The 21,238-nt window shown below is 36.6% G+C and overlaps 1 protein-coding gene across 1 annotated transcript in view; it reads left to right on the top strand.

Annotated features, from left to right (window-relative positions):
- The first annotated feature begins 4,772 nt into the window (after window positions 1-4,772).
- Window positions 4,773-21,238, top strand: part of FERMT2 (FERM domain containing kindlin 2) — a 138,163-nt gene continuing 121,697 nt past the window's right edge. Inside the window, 2 exon segments of the mRNA XM_044659948.1 lie at window positions 4,773-4,988; window positions 5,652-5,817. Of these exon segments, the coding sequence (XP_044515883.1) occupies window positions 5,661-5,817 (157 nt within the window). The 5' untranslated portion in view covers window positions 4,773-4,988; window positions 5,652-5,660.

The following is a 21,238-nucleotide window of genomic DNA, read 5'->3' as shown; positions in this document are numbered from 1 at the left end:
AAACATTTTTAAAAGATGTTGCAATGGTGAAATTATAAAGGAAGACTGCTCCAGTATCTTAGAACCTGAGGACAAAATAGGAATCAAAAATTTTCCTAAAAGAGATCACTAAATAAAAACTTCCAAGAATATCATAATAAAATTCCAGAGATCCCAAGTCAGAGAGAAAATATTTCAAGCACCATGCTTCTTCCTTGGAACCAATACATTGTATTGATTCTAAGATGGAAGTAAAGGTTTTTAATTTTTTTTTAAAGAGTCAGAATTACAACCAAGAACAACCTACTCAGCAAAATTGAGTATATTCCTTCAGAAGAAAAATGACTATTTAATAAAATAAAGAACTTTATGAAAAGACCAAAGCTGAGTAGAAAATATGATATTCAAACATAAGACTCAAGAGAAGCATATAAAGATAAACATGAAAGAAATCATAAAGGACTTAATAAGGTCAAACTGTTTTCATTCTTATGTGGGAAGATGATATATGTAACTCTTAAGAATTTTATTATTAGAGTAGTTTATTAGAGTAGAGTTCTCTGGATTGCAGAGAATATGGGAGGCAGGTCAGTATAAGGTATAAGAAGATGGGAAAGGAGATATCTGTGGGGGAATATTATGAAAAATTTTGAACAAATAGAGTTCTGGGTGTGATAGAGAATCAGTGGAGTTTACTGAGTAGTGTGGTGTTATAATTAGAACTGCACATTAGGAAGATCACTTTGACAGCTAAGTGGAAGATGTACTGGACTGGAGTAACTTGCAGCAGGTATATGAATCAACAGACTTTTGAAAAAGTCCAGGCATAAAGTGATAAGGACCTATATAAGAGTGGTGGCATTAGCAACAGATTGGATATGGGAGATGAGTGAGTGAAAAGTTGAGAACAGCACTTGGGTTGTGAGACTTGAGGACAGTGAGGAAAGGTGGTTGACTTTGAGATGTTGGCAAGATATCTAGTTTGAGATGTTTGATATGCTTAATAGGCAGTTGGAGATGTAAGTCTGGAGATTTATAGAAAGAATGGAGCTAGATAAGTAGATTTGAGAATTCTTATCTTAGAGATGACAATCAAATCCCTGGGAACTTATGAGATTGTTAAAAGAAATTGTATAGGGGGAGGAAACAAGGGGGCCTAGGAGAGTACTGTGGGACACCCACTGTGTGTTAGAGGACAGGTATAACCTATATGGAAATCCAGAAATAACTGAGGGATGTGTAGGAAAAAAGACTAGTGTCATGAAAACATAGATAAAAGAGTATTAAGAAGGTGACTGATAGTGTCAAAATTTGAAGAGAAAGATGAGAAATGAGAAAAGCCTATTTTATTTGGTAACTAAGAAATTATTAGTAATTTTGGAGAGAATAATTTTATGATAAATATCATGAATGATAGTCTGAAGCCATACTGTAGAGTTAGGAAGAGAGTGGAATGAAAGAAAGGAAATAGAGGCATCTATTGTTGATAGCCTTCTCAAGGAGTTTAACCACAAAAGAGAGGAGAGATATCACATTTCACCTAGCAGGGGTCGATGAATGGAAGGAGGGCTTTTTGAGGCTGGGGAAAAAAAATGGAACATGTTTGTAGACAGTGAGGAAGCAGCTAGTAGACAGGGAGAGAATAGAGACAGACAAAATGGGATAATTTTCTGGAAGAGTTGGAATTGAATGCTATCATTTAGTGAAGAGAGAGAGATTTAGGTTGGCCTGGAAAAGGGTCCTTCATGCAAGACCATGGTGAAGGAGGACATAGTGAAAGAAAACATCTGGATGATATGAGCTGAGAAAGAGTGGAGAAAATTTGCTCTTAGCAAATGGCCTCAATTTTTCAGTAAAATATGGGGCAAGGTTCTTGGTTGAGAAATGGGAGAAAGATCTTTGAAAGGGGATGAAAATGTTTGGAAGTTATAAGGAAGATAGTGAATTAATTATGGAGGTATAAAGGAATTGTCTTGTAGAGGTGGGGGTCTCAACTGAGGTTACATAACATAAAATCATAGCAGTTTTGTGATTTTCTCTAGCTTTATTCAGTAGTGCATGTGTAGTAGATAGAGTGAGTGATCCAAGGCTGAGGATTGGCAGGGCAAGATCACTGATATAACACTGCTTATGTAGTAGGCATAAAACAGATAAGCAGATATTGTAGAATTAAATTTGTTCACCAAAAAATCAAGATGGATAAAGAAGAGTATAGGTAGTTCAGGGGTAAGAATATGGGAAAGAACTTAGGGGTTGAATCATAATGGATTATCAATTGAGGACATTTCAAAGGACATCAACAAATAGAGCATTTCTTGGTGATGTTAAGACTATGTACATAGCCATCTTTGTATATGGCTGAGGCAGAGTAGAGGGAGTAGATCATGGGAAATAAGTAAGTTGAGGAACTGTGATAAGAGTATTTGAAGGAGTATCAATGTGTATGTTGACTTTTTTTTTTTTTTTAACCCTTGTACTTCGGTGTATTGTCTCATAGGTGGAAGAGTGGTAAGGGTGGGCAATGGGGGTCAAGTGACTTGCCCAGGGTCACACAGCTGGGAAGTGGCTGAGGCCGGGTTTGAACCTAGGACCTTCTGTCTCTAGGCCTGACTCTCACTCCACTGAGCTACCCAGCTGCCCCTGTATGTTGACTTTTAATACGAAGACAGGGTTTTTGAACCTGTTGTGCCAGGCCCTGAACTTATTAAGAAAAGAAGTGGGGTGCTGGGAGGTCCAAAGATCAAAGCTACCATAATTTTATTTAGGTGGTAGAAATGGACTGAATAAATCTCAAAGGTGCAAAGGCCACTGACTAAATGTGGTAGAAGGAGAACCTAAAGTGACAATGAGGAGCAAGGAGCATTCTAACTCTCTCATCTCAACCAGTGAATGGGGAGAAAAGGGAGAGGTTGCAGTGAAAGTACAGTCATTACTGGAAAGGAAAACCCAGGAAGCTACAGAAGCAGAAGGGATCCAAGGCTCAATGAGAGGCAGGAGATAGATGGAATGGGAAAGGGAAAAAGAAATTAAGATGAAAGAAAGTTTGTTGCCTAAGGAGTAGACACTCCAGAGAGCACAGTAGAAAGAGTGGGACACTGGGGGAGAGCAGAGATGGGTGGAGGGGGTAGGAGGAATTGAGGGGAATGGAAATGAGAAATTAGCTATTGGGGGTCAGGAAATGGAGGTTTGATGATGACCACTAGGGATTTGTTTGCCTCACTGGGATAACCTTGGAAGAATTTGTTAAACATTGAAGGAATTTTCATTATCCATAGGCTTGTTGTGCTCAGTGAATTGTAAAACATTAATAAATGCTTGTTTCCTCTCCACTAAATGCTTAAAAGGATGAAGTGACAGCAGGTTTAAGGAGTATACTACTTAACTTTAGTACAGTACATTGTACAATACTTGCTTTTTGTTTAACCAAGAGTTAAACAAATGTACAGTGCTCTATTAAATCCTGCTCTGATGGGTGAACAAAGGAAGATGTAGATTTTGGAAGGCTTTGCCATGGAAGTTCTGCAGCATCCTATCAGTCTTACAATCAACCTTGCTATGACCAGAGAAATTTCTCATCAGATTAGCATAGAATGCTGAATTTTTCTCCCAAAGCAATTCTAGAAAACTCTTAAGTTATAAAGGGGATGGATATTCGTTGTTCGAAGAACTACTCACAAGTGTGACATAATGGATGATTTCAGTGGATAAGTAATAGGGCTATTACTTGAATATCCTAATTTGGAAGACTCTGAATGAGATAAAGCCGAAAGCAAATTTCTCTGATTTCAGTGTGGAGTTGTAGATCCATTCCTCCGAAGACTGGTCAGTAGTAGTTCACACTTGTTCACGCTCCTTTTAAGTTTTAGAGCCTTCCGGAAAGGGGTTTGGAACTGGCTAGGGAATTTTTTCTTTTTCAACTGTTTACAACTGGTCATTTGATCCGTTTGCCCTAGAGATTCAGGGTAAAATTCAGGAATATCAGGCCGAAGGACAAAGCAATCCCGCCACCTCCCCTTTATAATTTTTTGTGTCCTGGGGCGTGGCACCACCTTGGGCGTGGTACAGCCCAAGGCCCGGGAAACCTACATTTGGTTAGTTTCTGGGATTGAGAAATTGGATATAACCAGAGGGAACTTTGCTCCCCAAAGAAGAAATTTTGTCCTGGGAATTTTCTGTGGCTTTTTCTCACAGATAAAATTCTTCCTCCCCGCTACCCTTTGGAAAAGGAACAAATATGGGAATAAAGAATTTGGCTAATCCCTTTCCACAGGAATGAAGAGCTAGTTAAGAGAAGTTTCTTTTCCACCCACCGACCCACCCACCCCTAGAGCGAAGACCCACATGCCCCTCCCCTCTCCTCAAGCTCCAGTGGCCGAAAGCCCGGATGTTGGACTCCCTCCCGGCACTGGGTCCTTCATTTCCATAAAAGGGCAGTGGCTCCACGGGGCCGTGATTGCGGCTGCGGGCAGCCCGCCCTCTCCCCCTTCCCCCTCCCCCCCCCCCCCGTCCCTTCTCTCCAGCCTCTTGTACCTCCCACCTCCCCTAGAACGATTCACCGAAGCTTCTACTCAGATCACCCCACCCAACCCTTCCACCCTTAAATTAGTTGACTCTTTTCCCTCTGCTCTTCCCCTTGGATAGGGGGCTTGGTTGGGAATAGCCGAGCACGGTCTAATCAGAACCTAGTGCTGAAGCCGCTTCTGTGTCCTCCCTGAAGAAGAAAGGGCCCAGCCAGCACGCCAGACATCTAGGGGGAGGAGAAGAGGTGGGAGGAGAGGGGTGGAGCTGAGCCGCTTGAAGTGAGTTGGGAGGAGAAGGGGACGGGACTGGGACTCCCAGACTCCATTAGCTATTCTGGCCAGGACATAACTCGCTTAGCCATCTGGGACTGAAGATAGGGGACGCGGAGAGCGACTTGGGAGTCTGCGGCTGCTGGGTGTTTAGTGGCCGGAACCCTTCCCGACTTTCCTGCTTGCCGAGTGCCGGCTGAGAGTAGGGGAATTAACACGGTGAGGGGACGTGTCTGTGGGGATTTTTTTGGTTAGTTTTATGTTTTTGTAACTGGGGTGGGGTAGGGCGGGGGATGGGGAGGAACTCGGTGAAAGGGATTTTTTTCTGCCCCGCGAGGGTGACTTTTTGGGCCGGGTGGTTGTGGGGGTAGACAGGTGAATAGAACGGTCCTGGCTCTCACAGGAGGCGGAGCGGGTTCTGTGGCTTCCAATGGGACTTGGGGAGCCCAGCCTAAGCGGGCTTCTGTCAGTGGGAAGAACGGGCGGGGCTGGGGCCCTGTTGCCTGGCTTCGCCCAGGGAAGGCGTACTCTGGGTTTTGTTCGGGAGGAGATTTCCAGATCGGTCGCCTCTCCTCACTCCCATCCCCCTATCCCTTTGGGCTGGTCCGAGAATACTGGGAATAGATTTTTTTTTGGGGGAAGGGCCTGTAGGGACTGATAACCCCTGACCCAGAGAGCTCCTGATCTCTGACCCATTTCCCTACATCATTCTTGAGACTGAGCCCTTTAAAGTAAGGGGTGCTTTCTTGCACTGTTGAGTATGATTTTTCCTTTGGTATTACTTTTCTTCTATTTTCCTCTGCCCTGCCTTTTAGTGCTTAGTGGGATTTTTCTTCTTTTGGGGAGTAACTCTTACGAGTGCCATTTCCTTTCTACTCACAGGAAGGAGCTATGGCTCTGGACGGGATAAGGATGCCAGATGGCTGCTATGCGGATGGGACATGGGAATTGAGTGTCCATGTGACAGATCTGAACCGTGATGTTACCCTGAGAGTTACCGGGGAGGTACATATTGGAGGGGTGATGCTCAAGTTGGTGGAAAAACTTGGTAAGTTGTGCCTTTAAAAAGGCCATAAGTAGTAAATGTCTGTCCGTATTCTAAGTGTGTTTGTTCCAAGGGTTGGAGAAGCTGGAATGCCCCTTTTGTGCTTGTAGGTATGTGGGGTTGGGGGTGGGGTCGAGGAAGGACAATATTCACCCTCGGTGAAATTCGTTTTGAGGGATTTAAAAATATCTTAATTTAAGGGTCTTTGAGAATACAGTGATCTTTATGTTTCTCAACTGACTAGTTAGTATTACTACTATGAAATCTTTAGTGGAGTGACTATTCTAGATCTTTTATTTACTGACTAACAAGTAATTACTAGTTTAAAACTTGCTTTAGTGTAAGATCACAAAAAGGAAAATTCAAAAATACTTATGTTGGGTATGATTTAAAAAGGACTTTTTAAAAAATTCTTAAGTTTTCCTGTATCAGAATATTAGTATAGTTTGACTGAATGTGAAATCTACCAGTATTTCAGAGTAGTTTTCTAAAATATGAAACTTCTGATAGCATGAGGATTATATTAGTGATTTTAGCATGCCTAAGATCTCTTTTAGAAGCAATGTAAAAGTTAGACAAATCTAGTATACAGCAAGTACTTAGAGTAAGCTGCTAATCTCTCTGGAATACTAAATTTATGTATAATATATATACACACATATAAAGTTATATATTCTAGAATAATAAATGTAGAACTGGATGAGAACTTAGAAGCCATCTAATTTGAACCTCAATTTATAGATGAGGAATCTTGAGGTTACGCCAAAGGCACTATTTGAGCCCTTGTTTGGATTTCATATTCAATACTCTTCACTGTAATAGATTGCTTGTATAAGAGTGGGCTGTTGTATCAAGGACACTATTTTGGTTCTTAGCATTTACATTACTTTTTAGTTTAAATATCCACTATATTCCTATCTTCTTTTTTTTTTTCCCCTTTTTTTAAAAACCCTTACCTTCTATCTTAGAGTCAATACTGTATATTGGCTCCAAGGCAGAAGAGTGGTAAGGGTAGGCAATGGGGGTCAAGTGACTTGCCACAGGGTCACACAGCTGGGAAGTGTCTGAGGCCAGATTTGAACCTAGGACCTCCTGTCTCTAGGCCTGGTTCTCACTCCACTGAGCCACCCAGCTGCTCCCCCACTATATTCCTATCCTAAGAAGAAAAGGTCTTGTCCCTAAAGTGCAACAACAATAGCAGTGCACATGTCCCCAGCACTTTATGGATTATAATGCACCTTCCTCACACTAACTCTGTAGAGTAAATAAGTTAGGTATTTGAAACTTTGAATACATTTCTTTACAGAAATAGTGTTATAACTGGGTTTTTGGCTCCTCATTTTTTACTGCCTCAGAAACCCATTTAACATAAGTGCATACTTGAAATACAGTATTATTTGAAACTTTGAACACATTTCTTTACAGAAATAGTGTTATAACTGGGTTTTTGGCTCCTCATCTTTTACTGCCTCAGAAACCCATTTAACATAAGTGCATACTTGAAATACAGTATTATAAGTAACATTTAATTTAACTATAATTTATAACAGTTTACATGGGAAATATTACATTTTGATAAGCTCATAGTGGGTGCTTAATATTTATTTGCATCTTTATATTTTTTATGCAAAGAAGATGCTACATAAATGTTTTAAAAGAATCTAAGTTATGTTAAACAGTTTCTTAAACTAATACTAAATATGCAGACACAGACTAGCTTGGTCCAGCCAAAGGAGAATGGTAATATGCAAGAATCTTTGGCTTTGTACTGTTAATCAGATGATAGAGGTTATATCTTACTTTTTTGGTTAACAGTCAATACTGAGTATTGGTTGTAAGGCAGGTCAGTAAGGTCTAGGCAGTTGGGATTAAGTGATTTTCCTAGAGTAACACAGGTAGTATATGAGGTTAGATTTGAACCCAGGACTTCCCATATCCAGATCTAGCTTTCTTTTCACTGAGACACTTAACTGCCCCTCAAAGACCATTTTTTTTGTTTTTTTTTTTTTTAATCCTTAACTTCTGTATATTGGCTCCTAGTTGGAAGAGTGGTAAGGGTGGGCAATGGGGGTCAAGTGACTTGCCCACTGGCACATAGCTAGGAAGTGTCTGAGGCCAGATTTGAATTTAGGACCTCCTGTCTCTAGGCCTGACTCTCCACTGAGCTACCTAGCTGCTCCCTTAAAGACCATTTGTTTTAATCTTGAGTATTCATCTAAAACAGAATGTTGAGTAGCTTACTTAATTTATTTAAGAAAAACATTTTAAGGGGTTATGTTTTATGTTCTTCCTCTCTCCCCATGTATTTTGTGGTATATTGTGTGGTTATGATAAAAAAGCATTATAGTGACATTATTCTATTAAACATTTCAAACGTTTAAGAGTAGTTTGTCACAATAAAGGAGATGTAGAGAAGTTGATTTTATGTGTGTGTGTGTATATATATATATAATGTATGGTGGAATATTAGGAATTACTGAGTGTAACTAAGGAGTCTACTCTTAACACATTGAAACCTGGCTGTGCAATGCTTAATGCTGCATAGCATAGAATCCAGAATAACTATGGGTGTGCTTTGAACTATATTCAAGGAATTTTAATTTAATTCAACAAACAGTAAGTGCCTGACTCTCTTAGATGAAACAAGACACAGTCCTGCGTTGAAGAATCTTGTTGTCTAGTAGAGAAGATGAGGCATGGACAAAAATAATTACAAAACATTAACAAATTGTAGAGATAATTCTAAATAAAGTGTTTAAGAGTTTTGAGGAAAGAGAGATTACTTCAGGATAAATTTCATAGAAGAGGTAGCACTTGAGGGTGACCTTGAAAAGCCATTAGTAAGAGATGGCAAAAGGAGTCTATTCCACAAATAGGACACAATTGAATGTAAGCATAAGTGAGAGAGGACAAGATTGGGGAAAAGTGAGAAATATCAAAAGAACCTTATTGCAAGGTATACTTATTAGTTAGGATGTTACTTCTAGTGGACTCTGAGAATAGTGTTAGAACAAGTATGTAATGTGACCGTTTTGAAATGAGATTTTATTAAGTTCTGTCAAAAAATTTAAAGATTATCTAATATCTATTTCTTAAATAGTCCATTTAAAATATTGGTAATTAAGATTGTAACTATAAATAGTATCCTAGTATTATTTACTAAAGCTTTAAAAATTGTGGCCCTTCACAGTCTAACATTAATGTTAGATTAGTATTTGTAATTGAGGAATGAAAGAACCAATGTGAAGTCCTCGATTTTCTTTTCTTCCAAAGGAAACAAATGTTTGCCTCAGGGATTCTTGTGTTTTTGACCTTGTGGCCTTTATTAGAAAAATCAGTTTTAAGAGGAATTATATTTGTTTCATAAAATGAACTAAGAGAGTAATAACAAATACATAGAATATGGATTGTACAACACTGTACTAGAGTTTGGGGTAGTTAAAAAGTTTAAATGATGATAATTACTAAGAGCATTTTAAAGTTTGCAAGGTATTTTACATTTTAGAACACTGAAGTAGGTGCTATAGGTAGGACATAATCTCTGTTTTCAAGAAAGTTAGTCTAATAGAGGGATTAGAATCAGAGAAAATTTCCTGGAAGGGTAAGATTTGAATGTGGCTTTAAAGAATAAGGAGGAATTCAGCAGGTCCATGTGGTGAGAGAGGGCATTATAAGTATTGGGAATAGTTTGGCCAAATATGTGGAGAGTGTGTGTGCGCATGTGTGTGTCTAGAATATGATTATTTAATGTCTGGAGTAATAGGAAAAAAGAGGTTGGAAAAGTGGGAAGGCACCAGATTGTGAATTGAAGCAGGAAAACCTATATGAAACTTGAAATTATCCAAGTGGGTAGTCATGAGGGCCTGTACTTGGGTGTCAACAAAAACCTTGTTAGTGTCCTTGCCTTAAGTCTCTCTTTACTCCAATCTATCCCTTCTCCACTTAGCTGCTAAAGATATTTTCCCAAATCTCAGGTTTGATTGTGTTACAACTCCTCTCTTCCTCCCTTCTCAGTAAATTCCAGTGGCTCTTTATTACCTTTAGGATCAAATTTAAAATGATCTATTTGACATTTAAAATCTGTCATAACATGGCCCCTCCCAACTTTCTAGTCTTCTTAACTTTACTCCCTGCTCAGTGATTCAGCTCCACTGACCTACTTGCTATTCTTTAAACTTGACACTCCATCTCCCCTGTGCTCCAAGCTTGAAATGCTCTTCCTCTTCATATCTACCTCCTAGCTTTCTTGGCCTCCTTTTAAGACTTAGGTCAAATCCTGCCTTAATCAAAAAGACTTTTCTGGTTTTATGCAGCTAGTGCTTTCCCTCTGAGATTACCTTATCTAACCTTTACATTGTATTTATCTTTTACGTGAAGAATTATTTGCATGTTATCTCCCCCTTAGGATATGAACTCCTTGAGGGCAAGGATTATATTTTGCCTTTTTTAGTGTTCCCAGTGATTAATTAGCACAGAGCCTGGTTTCAGTGAAGTTAGAGCTTTAAAAAGTCCTTGTTAATTAATTGACAGGTGTAGAAATGGAGATGTCAGGACTTGGAACATGATTAGATATGACAGAGGAAGAATAAAAAAGAATTCCAAAGTTGTGAACGTGGAAGACCTGAAATTAGAAAATCAGGAGAAAAGCATTGTGATGATAGAAAGCCAGCCCTAGAGTCAAAAAGAAATGATTAGGTCCTACTTCTAGTATTATTGACTAGGGGCAAACCATTTAGTCTTTCAGCCCTTCCTCCCCTAACCACCACCTAACTCCATAGAACTATTAAGTAGAAAAGCAGGAGCCTACCAACATTGGGAGGGGGAATTCCCTATAGCAGTGAAATCATAAATCTGGTCCAGAAAAAAGGAAAGGAATGTTTCCAGGGAAATATAATGAGCTTCATTTGGGATTTGTTTATTTTGAGATGATGGTGAGATAGCCAAAAAAGATCTTATTATGAGCAGTTGTAGGTCTTACAGGAGTTAGAGGGTAGGACCTCAGAAAGTAAGTAATGACTAGAGGAAAAATTTGGTAGGCATCTCCATAGAGGAAGAGATATTGAAGGTATGGGGAGCAAATAACATTGTCAAGGGAGAGATTAGAGAGAGAGAGAAAACCAAGAACAGACATAGGCATTTCTGATGGATTGAAGGGTCAGGAAGAAGATAAGGGGACTAATGTAGGAAACGGAAAAGAGATGTAGGAGAACTTAGGGGGATGTTTTATCTTAGGAATTGAGGGAAGAGAACATGTTTTATATGTTTAGTAGTAAGAGGTGATCAGTATTGTAAGAAAATCAAGGAAGATAAAAAAAGAATGGCTATTGGAGTTGGTGGTTTTGAGGTTAGTTGTTTTAGTAATATAATAGGTCCTACCGACTTTCCTATTCTCTCATCAGTCTTTCAGGGTAGCTTTGTGGCAAAGCTGCAGTTCAGCATAAGTAGAAGCACTTGCTTCACCAAAGTAAATAATAGTTAAATTCTTTAAAATGGACTTTTATCTTTTATATTTTGAACTTGTTTAATAATGATAGTGGTAATTACATTACATTTCATTTGTTTGGCATTATACTAAGCCCTGAGGATACAAAGACAGATATGAAATAATGGAAATAGATACACACGTAGTATATAAGCATATTGGTACATGGTGTATATAGCAAGTATTGTTTTCATTTAAAGAGGGCAAATTGAGCCTTAGAGTGATCAAGCCACTTATTTAGGATCACATGACCAGTTAGAGTGGGTTTGAGGACTCTTTCATAGGTCTTCTGGTCCCTAAGTCCATTATTTATTAATTCTGCTTCTTGCTAAGAACCAAATATTATCAGCAGTTTGTCACTTGTTATACATTGAAAATATATGGGGGGCAACTGGGTGGCTCAATGGATTGAGAGTCAGACCTAGAGACAGGAGGTCCTAGGTTCAAATGTGACCTCAGACACTTCCTAGCTATGTGACCCTGGGCAAGTCACTTAACCTCCATTGCCTAGCCCTTACCACTCTTTCTGCACATATCACAATATTGATTCTAAGCTGGAAGGTAAGGGTTTAAAAAAAAAATAGAAAGAAAATATATGGCCACAATGTGATTCTTTATTGCTCTTTTGAATGACTCACAACTTAAATTTTTTGGAGAGGCTTATACTTTATAACTTGAATACATACTTCTTTATAGGAAAAAACACTGTTGTTAAAAATTAGGAGGGCCTTTGTTTCAAGCCGAAATGGGATAGATAGAACTACCCAACATCTGAAAAGCAATCCAGTTCATTTTTTTCCTTCTGTTCAATTCTGGGGTTCATTGTATACTTGGAATGTTTTTCTAAGACATAAATATTTGTTAGATTGGTATGACTGCATATGATGGATAGGACAATACACATTGTTTTTTAGTCTCTGATTTTTCTCATGAATAATTAGACCAAACTTTTTTGGCATAATGTTCCTATAGGTAAGTATAGAGTTGAATTTTATTAATAGCATTTCATTTTCTCATTGATTTACATTATAGAACTTGAAATGTGTTCCTGAAAAAAAAAATCCTTCTGTGGACAGAAATGAATGCTAAGCCTGAGATTAAAACATATAAGCAATGCAAAGAATATCGTATTTGTACTTGAGACTTTTATTAAAAATGAAATTCCCAAAAGTATATTGTAGTTGAAATGTCTGTCTGAAAAGGAGAAAAATAGAACATGAAAAATATCAGTGTACATATGAAGTTTTTTTAAGTCCATAATAAAGTGTAGCATTTTATTTTCAAAGCTGGCTTGCTTGTTTTTGTTTTCCTCTGAACTGGTGGTTGTTTTGTTGTTGTGGTGTGTGTGTTTTGATGTTTCATTGATACTTTTCTGTTTCCTTTTCCTTTTTTTGCATCACTATCAACAAGAGCCCTTAAGTTCCCTTCCTTAATTAAAAAAAACAAACTCTCCCTTGTAACATAAGTATGGTTGTGAAAAATGAGGTGGGGTGGTGGTGTTATTATGGATAGAGAGCTGATATGAGTCCATGAAGATATGAGTTCAAATATCATCTCTGATTTGTGACCAGATAAATACCAGATTTGTGACCCTGAATCAACTAAATACTGCTTATCACTGAACCTCTCAGTGTCCTAGATAACTTTTTTAAAGACCCTTCCATCTTAGAATTAATACTAAGTATCAGTTCTAAGGCAGAAGAGTGGTAAGGACTAAGCAATTGGGGTTAAGTGACTTGCCCAGGGTCACACAGCACCAAATGTCTGAGGACACATTTGAATCCAGGACCTCTTGTTTCTAGGCCTGGTTCTATCCACTGAGCCACCTCGCTGCCCCCTAAGGTTAATCTTGAAGACATTAAGTTTCAGAGAAGGAGCTGACCTGTTTTGGTTGAGGGAGTTTCTCATCTGAGAGTTCTTTGCTAATGCAATAATTCTTGTCTTGTCCCTTTCTTTGCAAAACACATCCATTCTTTGGTCATGTTGGAAAGTATTTTTCTCATGTACCTCTAATCAATCATCTAGAGTTGTGTTTGATTATTGTTCAGAGCTTTTAAGCTTTTTCTTTACAAGTCAACAAATATTTACAAATATTGATAACTTGCTATGAACAAGTTAGTCAAATCCAAGAATATTTTTCAAATACTTGCCAAATGTCAAGAACTGTGGTATCAATGCTAAATAGTCTAATGGGGACAACAAGATGCAAGGACTATGTACAAACATAGTATATACCTATAAACAGAATAAATTGGAGATTATTTAAGAAGGACTGCACAGATAACTATCAAGAAAGTCTTCTTTTAGGTGCTGGAACTTGCAGAAAGCCAGGAGGTGTAGTTAACAAGAGAGTTCCATGCATGAGGGATAATCAGTGAAAGTGTTTGGGATTAAGAGAGGGAGTTTCTTGTTCTAGGAATCCAGCAAGGAATCCAGTGTCACTGGATCACAGAGTATATGGAGTAGAGTAAGTAAGGCTTAACAGAACTGAAAAGAGAAGGGCAGTATGCTATGCGTTGGGCATACAAAGACAAAAAATCCACAGTGAGGGCAAAACCCTGCCCTCATTGCATTTGTTCCCCATTTAATCCTGTAGACCAGGAGTTGGCAATCTTTTTGGCTGTGAGAGCCATAAACACCACATTTTTTAAAATGTAATTTCGTGAGAGCCGTACAGTGCTCACAGTGAGTGCTCCTGTAACAGTGCCTGAAAAAAATTGACTTTATGGCTCCTGCAGAAAGAGCCATATCTGGCCCTCAAAAGAGCCAGATATGGCTTGAGAATCATACATTGCCGACCCCTGCTGTAGAGTCTCTGTTATTTAGCATCTTATGAAAACCTTCTCTTTATGGTCCATGTCTCAAGTAGAGAGCAGGAAACATTCTGAAGATCACTATTTTTGCTCTATTATCTATTCACTTCATTTTTAGTTATGCTTTGTTCTCTTCTTCACTAGGCTTTCTGGTTAACTGATATATCTCAAGAGAGGGACTTGGTTTTGAAAATAAAGTCAATAACTTTAATATGTATTATCTATCATATTAAGATAGCTGACAAAATATAAGGGTTAAAAGTGATTTGTCTGTGATCTCATTATTATTTTGGACATGTGCCACAATGAGTTTTCATACTTTTCTCAAAAGTACCATGAAAATAGTTTTAAGAATTTTTTTAAGATCTTTTTTGGCAATTTAAAACAAAAGCTGTATAACCATAATTTCCCAAATTAAAAAAAAAAACAACTGTTTACGTTTTAGGCTGAGTTTGTGATTAAATTTAAGCCTCTGGAAGGTTTTATGATAAGCTCATAGTCTAATCTGGCTTTATTCTTGACCATACATTTGACGAAGAGATCAAGTATTTGCTGACTTAAGCTTTTTTAGGGTTATTTTGGCCCAATCTTTATGTCAAAATTTCTGTAGGAGATAGTAATAGTCTGTAGTGTGTAATTAGAATCTGTTACCCTAAAAAAACCTACGATTCCCAGCAGCCTACTCTCTTCCTGTCATTACATGCTGATATAGACAGGATATAAATTCTGTGGAGTTCTGTCTCTCGTTCTCTTTTCTTCCTGTCACGGCTTTGGTGGAGCGGGCTTTTTAAGCAGGTAGAAAAACTTAGTCACATGGTTCTATTTTGCTAGATAATAAACTTTATAAAATATAATACTTGAAATATTGGACATTAATTTAAATCCTACAATAGACTTTCTTTATCTAGTTCTTATTTTTTGGATATCAATAGCTGATTAAAAGAGGTTAGGTTGCAAACTATTATCTTCTCATTCATCTAATTTGGTGTCATTTTTTATGTTTGCTTTATAGTTTAGTAGTTAGTTCAGAAACAGCCTCCACATTGTTAGTTGTCATTTCCTCTCTGTTAAAATGTATTCATTTTCATTTCTTAGGATGTTTGGTGCTTATCATGTGCAGTGGCTTCCAGCTTTCTTTTTAAAAAAATCTTCATGGTTTATTGATGTAAGGCTCCTTTGTGGTGTATAGGCCTTTACCCTCTTTCAGTTCTTGATCCTGAGCCATATTTTCCAACTAATTTTTCCCTTACCATCCTCACCTACTTTTGCATTGAAAGTCATTATAAATTGATATAAATCAAAGAGAACATTCAGGTGTGGTACTATTTATATGTGTGAAAGCAATGTTTAAATTCAAGGCAACTTTAAGATGTAAGATATTAAGATGAAACATTGTTTTTTATGAATTTATGAGATGCTTTTTGGAAAAAAATTTATTTTCCCAATTACATATAAAAATGGGTTTTAACATTCATTTTCTAAAATTTTAAGTTCCAAATTCTCTCCTTCCCTTTCCCCTCTCCCACTTCCCTGGTATGTTAAGCAATTTGATATGGGTTGTACATGTGTAACTGTGCAAAACATATTTCCATATTGGTCATGAGAAGACACATCCACAAAAAAATGAAGAAAACAAAGTATAAAAATAGTATGCATTTATCTGCATTCAGACTTCTTTCTTTGTATATGTGATGCTTTTAAAAATTATTTTCCTAGCGGCTCTTGTAGAGATTATTTAGAAAGATTAAAAGCTGTGTGACCCTGGGCAAGTCACTTGACCCCCCATTGCCTACCCTTGCCAATCTTCCACCTATAAGTCAATACACAGAAGTTAAGGGTTTAAAATTAAAAAAAAAAAAAGATTAAAGAAAATTAACAAGATTAATCTTTAATAATAAAAGAATCCTAAAGAAACTTAGTTTCCATTTCCAAGATGGATTTATTTCCAAAGAAAGCATGTATGTTTAGATAGAGATGAAAGATAACAATAAACCTACTATTCTTGATATAGTCTTGTTAGCTTCTTGAAGTTCTTTTTCAAAAATAAATTTTTATTGGTGTCTTCATTTTTTAATAACATCATAATTATCCTAAGTGTCCTCTACCCAGAGAGTAACAAATAGTATTTTTTAGAAAGGGGGGAAAAAAAAAACTTAGCACAACTGTTTAGATTGGAAAAGTCTGGAAATACATGCAGTGTGTAACACCTGTGAGGACCTCCTACCTCCACAGAGGATTGGGTTGGGGATGTCCTCTCATCTCTTCATTTGGATTCCTGCTTTATAATTTTGTTACTTTTACTTTTTTGTTGTGCAAAATGTTCATTCCATTTACACTGTTATAATTACTCTTGCTTATTTCACTCTTCATATAAACTTTTTTCCATGCTTCTCTATATTAATCACATATCATTTCTTATAGCACAGTAATATTAAATTGCATGAATGTATCACTATTTAGCCATTCCCCAATTTTTAGCTATCACAAAGAAGTGCTGCTATTTTGGAATATATGGGGACTTTATTCTTAATAGTGGCTTCTTTAGCATTTAGGCTTAGTAATGGCATCTCTAGTTCTAAGATTTTGGGCATCTTAAGTCACTTTATTTGCTAAATTCCACATTCTTTTCCAGCATGATTACAGTTTTTTTCACAGCTAGCTCCATCAATGGTATATTAGTATTAGCATTCTACAATTCCTCTAGTATTGCATATTGCCATTTTTTGACATTTTTGCCAATTTGCAGTTGTGAGGGAAAACTTCAGGATTGTTTTGATTTGCATTTCCTTTATTAATGATTTGGAACATTATTTCATTTGATGTGAATCCTTTCTAATTCTTTTGAAAACTCTTTGGTTTATATCATTTGACCATTTATCAATTAGTCATATACACATAAATACATAGACGGATTTCTACATATCTGTATCTGTCCTTCTGTTTATGTTAGATAGCAAAACTTATCAGAGATTTTTGATATGAAGATTTTTTTTCCTGTTCCATAACTTCCTGTTGGAAGCCACTGAGAGAAACAGGGTCCTTTAATAGAACCTTTTTATCTGGATCCCATCAAAGATCAATGCAGTCGTGCAAGGCCCTGCATTTGATTTTCTGCCCTGCAAGTCAGGATGCAGACAGGATGGCTTATCTGGGATATAAATCTAGACCCCTCTCAGTGGCTCCCTTTATTATTGAAAGCATATTAATTCAAATTTTTAGGATAGTCTTAAGTTTCATAGAAAACATCTAAGTACCCTATAGTAAACCAGCAGTTAAGGAGTTAACAGTTTTTCCCCCCAAGCCGAAAAAAAGCAGAAATTAACCAAAGATGCTATGTATCTCTTTTTTCCCTGTTTCAGACAGCCTGAGGACGTTGTAGGCAGAGCCAGACAAATTCCACATTCAGCTAGGTACTTTCTACCCCACAATCTTAAAGGCTCATTCTTTAAAGATATCTTTTGAAGTTTGGAAGCTTTAACTAAAATAACTTTTAGATAAAATGAATTTTATTTCTAACCTTGGACCTTTGTCTCATCCGTGCATAATCTTCATGAGAAAATTTTCTTGTAAGCCATATACTAATCATGATGTAATTCTATAACCTTGATGTATCTGTACAGTTATGAACTCCATTATGCTTTGTGAGAAACTATTTTTTGAAATGGTATAAAATAAAAAAGGCTCAGAGGCTTTTTTGGAGTGGTCTTGAGCTAACCATTAGCCTGACTGTTCTCAATTTTCTGCTTCCTCCATCCTTATCATCTGACGCCACTTCAGGCCATTCAAATCCCTGTTGATATAGAGCTGGACCTCTATAAATTCCCTTCTTAATCCTAAGTGCATTAATTTTGTCTCTGTAGAAGCCTTTCTGTTACATATAATCAGTTATTTATTTTTATTTTTTGTAATTTCCTCTATTGCTCATTGAGTTAAGAATACATATACCCATAGCTGTGAAAGGTATATAATCTGTTTCTCTTCTAATTTTTTTAATAGTAGTTTAATAATTTTTTTAAGGTCAGGTGCCCATTGAGGAGATGACAGGTAGGTGGCTCAGTGGGTAGAGTTGGAAGACTTGAGTTCAGATACAGACTCAGAAACTCCCTAGCTGTGTAACCCAGGAGAAGTCACTTAACTTTTTTACTCTTGAAGAAGATAATGGAAAACCATTCTAGTATCTTTGCCAAGAAAACTTCATAGACAGTGTGGTCTGTGGAGTCATGAACAGTTGGATATGGCTGAACAATAACAACATCCATTTAGAATGTATTGTAGGATATGGTGTAAGCCTAATTTCTGTGAGACTTTTATCCAGTTGTCCCAGTAGTTTTCATCAAATAGGGAGTTTATCCCTAATTTATATTTTCAACTTAATCAATTACGGGGTTATTGAATTCTATTGTTTCTGATTTTCCCGTTTCTTGAATGTTCCTTTGATCTATCTCTATTAGATGTTTTTGATGACTACTGCTTTATAATATAGTTTAACGTTTGAAAGTCTTTTTGTCTTGTCTTTTCATTATTTTCCTTGATATTCATTTTTCATTTTTTCAAATGAATTTTATTTTTATTTTTTGAATATTTCTGCAAATTTTTATTTATTTTAATTTATTTTTATTTTAATAAATTTCCTTATAAGTTTTCTGAAGTTATGTGATCCATGTTGTCTTCCTCCTTTTTTCCCTCCCTACAGATGGAGTTGACAAGCAATTCAATATGAGTTATGTAGTATTATTGTGGAAAACATTTCCATATTATTTACTTTTAAATGCAAATAATCTTATAAAACCAAAATCCCTAAAGATATACCCAAATAAACAAGTGATAAATCTTATGTTTTTATTTGTATTCCTACTCCAACAGTTCTTTCTTGAAGGTGGATAGCATTCTCCTAAACCATTGTATTGTTGCCAGTAGACAAGACTGTCATAGTTGATGGTTCCACAATATTGCAGCTACTGTGTTTAAAGTTTTCCTGGGGGCCAGCTGGGTAGCTCAGTGGATTGAGAGCCAGGCCTAGAGGCGGGAGGTCCTAGGTTCAAATTTGGCCTCAGACACTTCCCAGCTGTGTGACCCATTGCCTACCCTTACCACTCTTCTGCCTTGGAGCCAATACACAGTATTTTTTTGTTTGTTTGTTTTTTGTTTCCCTTCTAACCTTGGTTGTATTGGTTTTATTTGTAAAAATTTTTTTATCATTTAACATAATCAAAATTATTCATTAAATGAATTTTATTATTACTTTGAAACAAGTATTCTTTTGGTAACTTTATAAGTTAATTTTGGTAGTACTGTAAATTTTCTTATATTGGCATGGTCTAGCCATGAGCACTGAATGTTCCTCTGGCTGTGTAAGTTCCTTATTTAGGGAATACTTTGTATTTGTATCCATAAAAGTCTTTTCTGTGCTTTGAGAGGTCAGCCCCTAGATATTATATGCATCTTGTAGTTATTTGGAAGGGGATTTACTTTTCTACTATTGCTTCTTGTATTTTGTTATGCTTTGTAGTATTTTTGAGATTTATTTTGTAGCCTGCAACTTTGCTGAAGCTATTGTTTCAGTTAGTATCTTTGTTGATTCCCCAGGATTTTCTAAGTGTACCATTATATTGTGAGCAAAGAGGGATAGTTCTCTCTCTTCTACCAATCTTTATTCCTTTAATTTCTTTCTCTTGCCTTACTGCTGTTGCTCACATTTCCAGAAGTATTATTAAATAATCATGGGAAGAGTCCACATCCTTACTTCACTTTTGAAAAGTGCTCAAAAGGGCCATAAAATTGAGCATACCCTTTGATCCTGTAATACCACTATTGGGCCTATATCCCCAAAAGGGGGAAAAGACTAGCTTGGACAAAAATATTGATAGCAGCTCTTTTTTGTGGTGGCAAAGAATTGGAAATTGAGGGCATGTCTGTCAATTTTTGAGGAATGGCTGATCAAATTGTGGTATTTGTCGGTAATGGAATACTATTGTGCTATAAGAAAGATAAGCAGGATTATTACAGAAAAAGCTAGAAAGATCTACATGAACTGATACTGAATGAAATAAGCAGAACCAGGAGAACATTGTACGCAATAAGAGCAATATTATACAATCATCAAATGTGAAAACTCTTTCATTGCTTTCAGCAATGAATGTTTTGAAGGATTTATGCAGGAGAGTGCCATCCACCTCCAAAGAAAGAACTGTTGGAGCCAGATGCAGATTATATCAGTTTATATATGGTTTTATATTGGGGTTTTGGTTTTATGTAAGTTTGCTCTTACAACAATGATCAATATGGAAATGTATTTTACATGATAATACCTGTATGGCCCAGATCAAATTGCTTATAATCTCTGAGTGGAGGGAGAGAAGGGAGGGAGCGAGATTATTTGGATTTTGTAATTTTAAAAAAATGTATGTTAGAAATTATGACATGTAATTGGAAAAATTAAAATATCTTTGAATCAAGAAGTGTTCTAATATATCTCCATTGGGTAAGATGCTTTTTATTTATTAAACAAAGATCTGTCTATGGCTATACTTTGTTGAATTTTTTACACAAAAGAGTATTTTATTTTGTTTTAAAGCTTTTTTCCTGAATCTATTGAAATGATCTTTGGATTATTTTGATTTTAATATAATTATGTGTTGTTTTTTAAACTATTCTTGCATTCTTGTCCTACTAGTTATTCATAATGGCTGATTTCCTGGACAAACTTCTGTAGTCTGAATGGATTTTATTTAAATCATTGAGTCTGTTAATGATATTGACATATGCAATGAAGATTAGAAGGAAAAATAGAAAGCTGGGAAAAAAATTTTTTTTTCCTCTGAAGCGTTCTTTACCATAAATCCCTCAGAACTGTCCTGTGTCATTGCATTGCTGCTAGTACAGAAATCCATTGCATTCGATTTTACCACAGTATATCAATCTCTGTGTACAATGTTCTTCTGGTTCTGCTCCTTTCACTCTGCATCAGTTCCTGGAGGTCTTTCCAGTTCACATGGAATTCCTCCAGTTTATTTTATTTTATTTATTTATTTTTATTTTTTTAATCATTTATTAATATTCATTTTTAACATGGATACATGATTCATGATCCTACTTTCCCCTCCCCCCCAACACTCCCCTCCCCCACGCA

The sequence above is a fragment of the Gracilinanus agilis genome, chromosome 2 (assembly GCF_016433145.1).
Source record: "Gracilinanus agilis isolate LMUSP501 chromosome 2, AgileGrace, whole genome shotgun sequence".
Taxonomy (NCBI): Eukaryota; Metazoa; Chordata; class Mammalia; order Didelphimorphia; family Didelphidae; genus Gracilinanus; species Gracilinanus agilis.
Note: the sequence above shows the minus strand (reverse complement) of the source record. Positions and strands in the feature narration are given on the sequence as shown.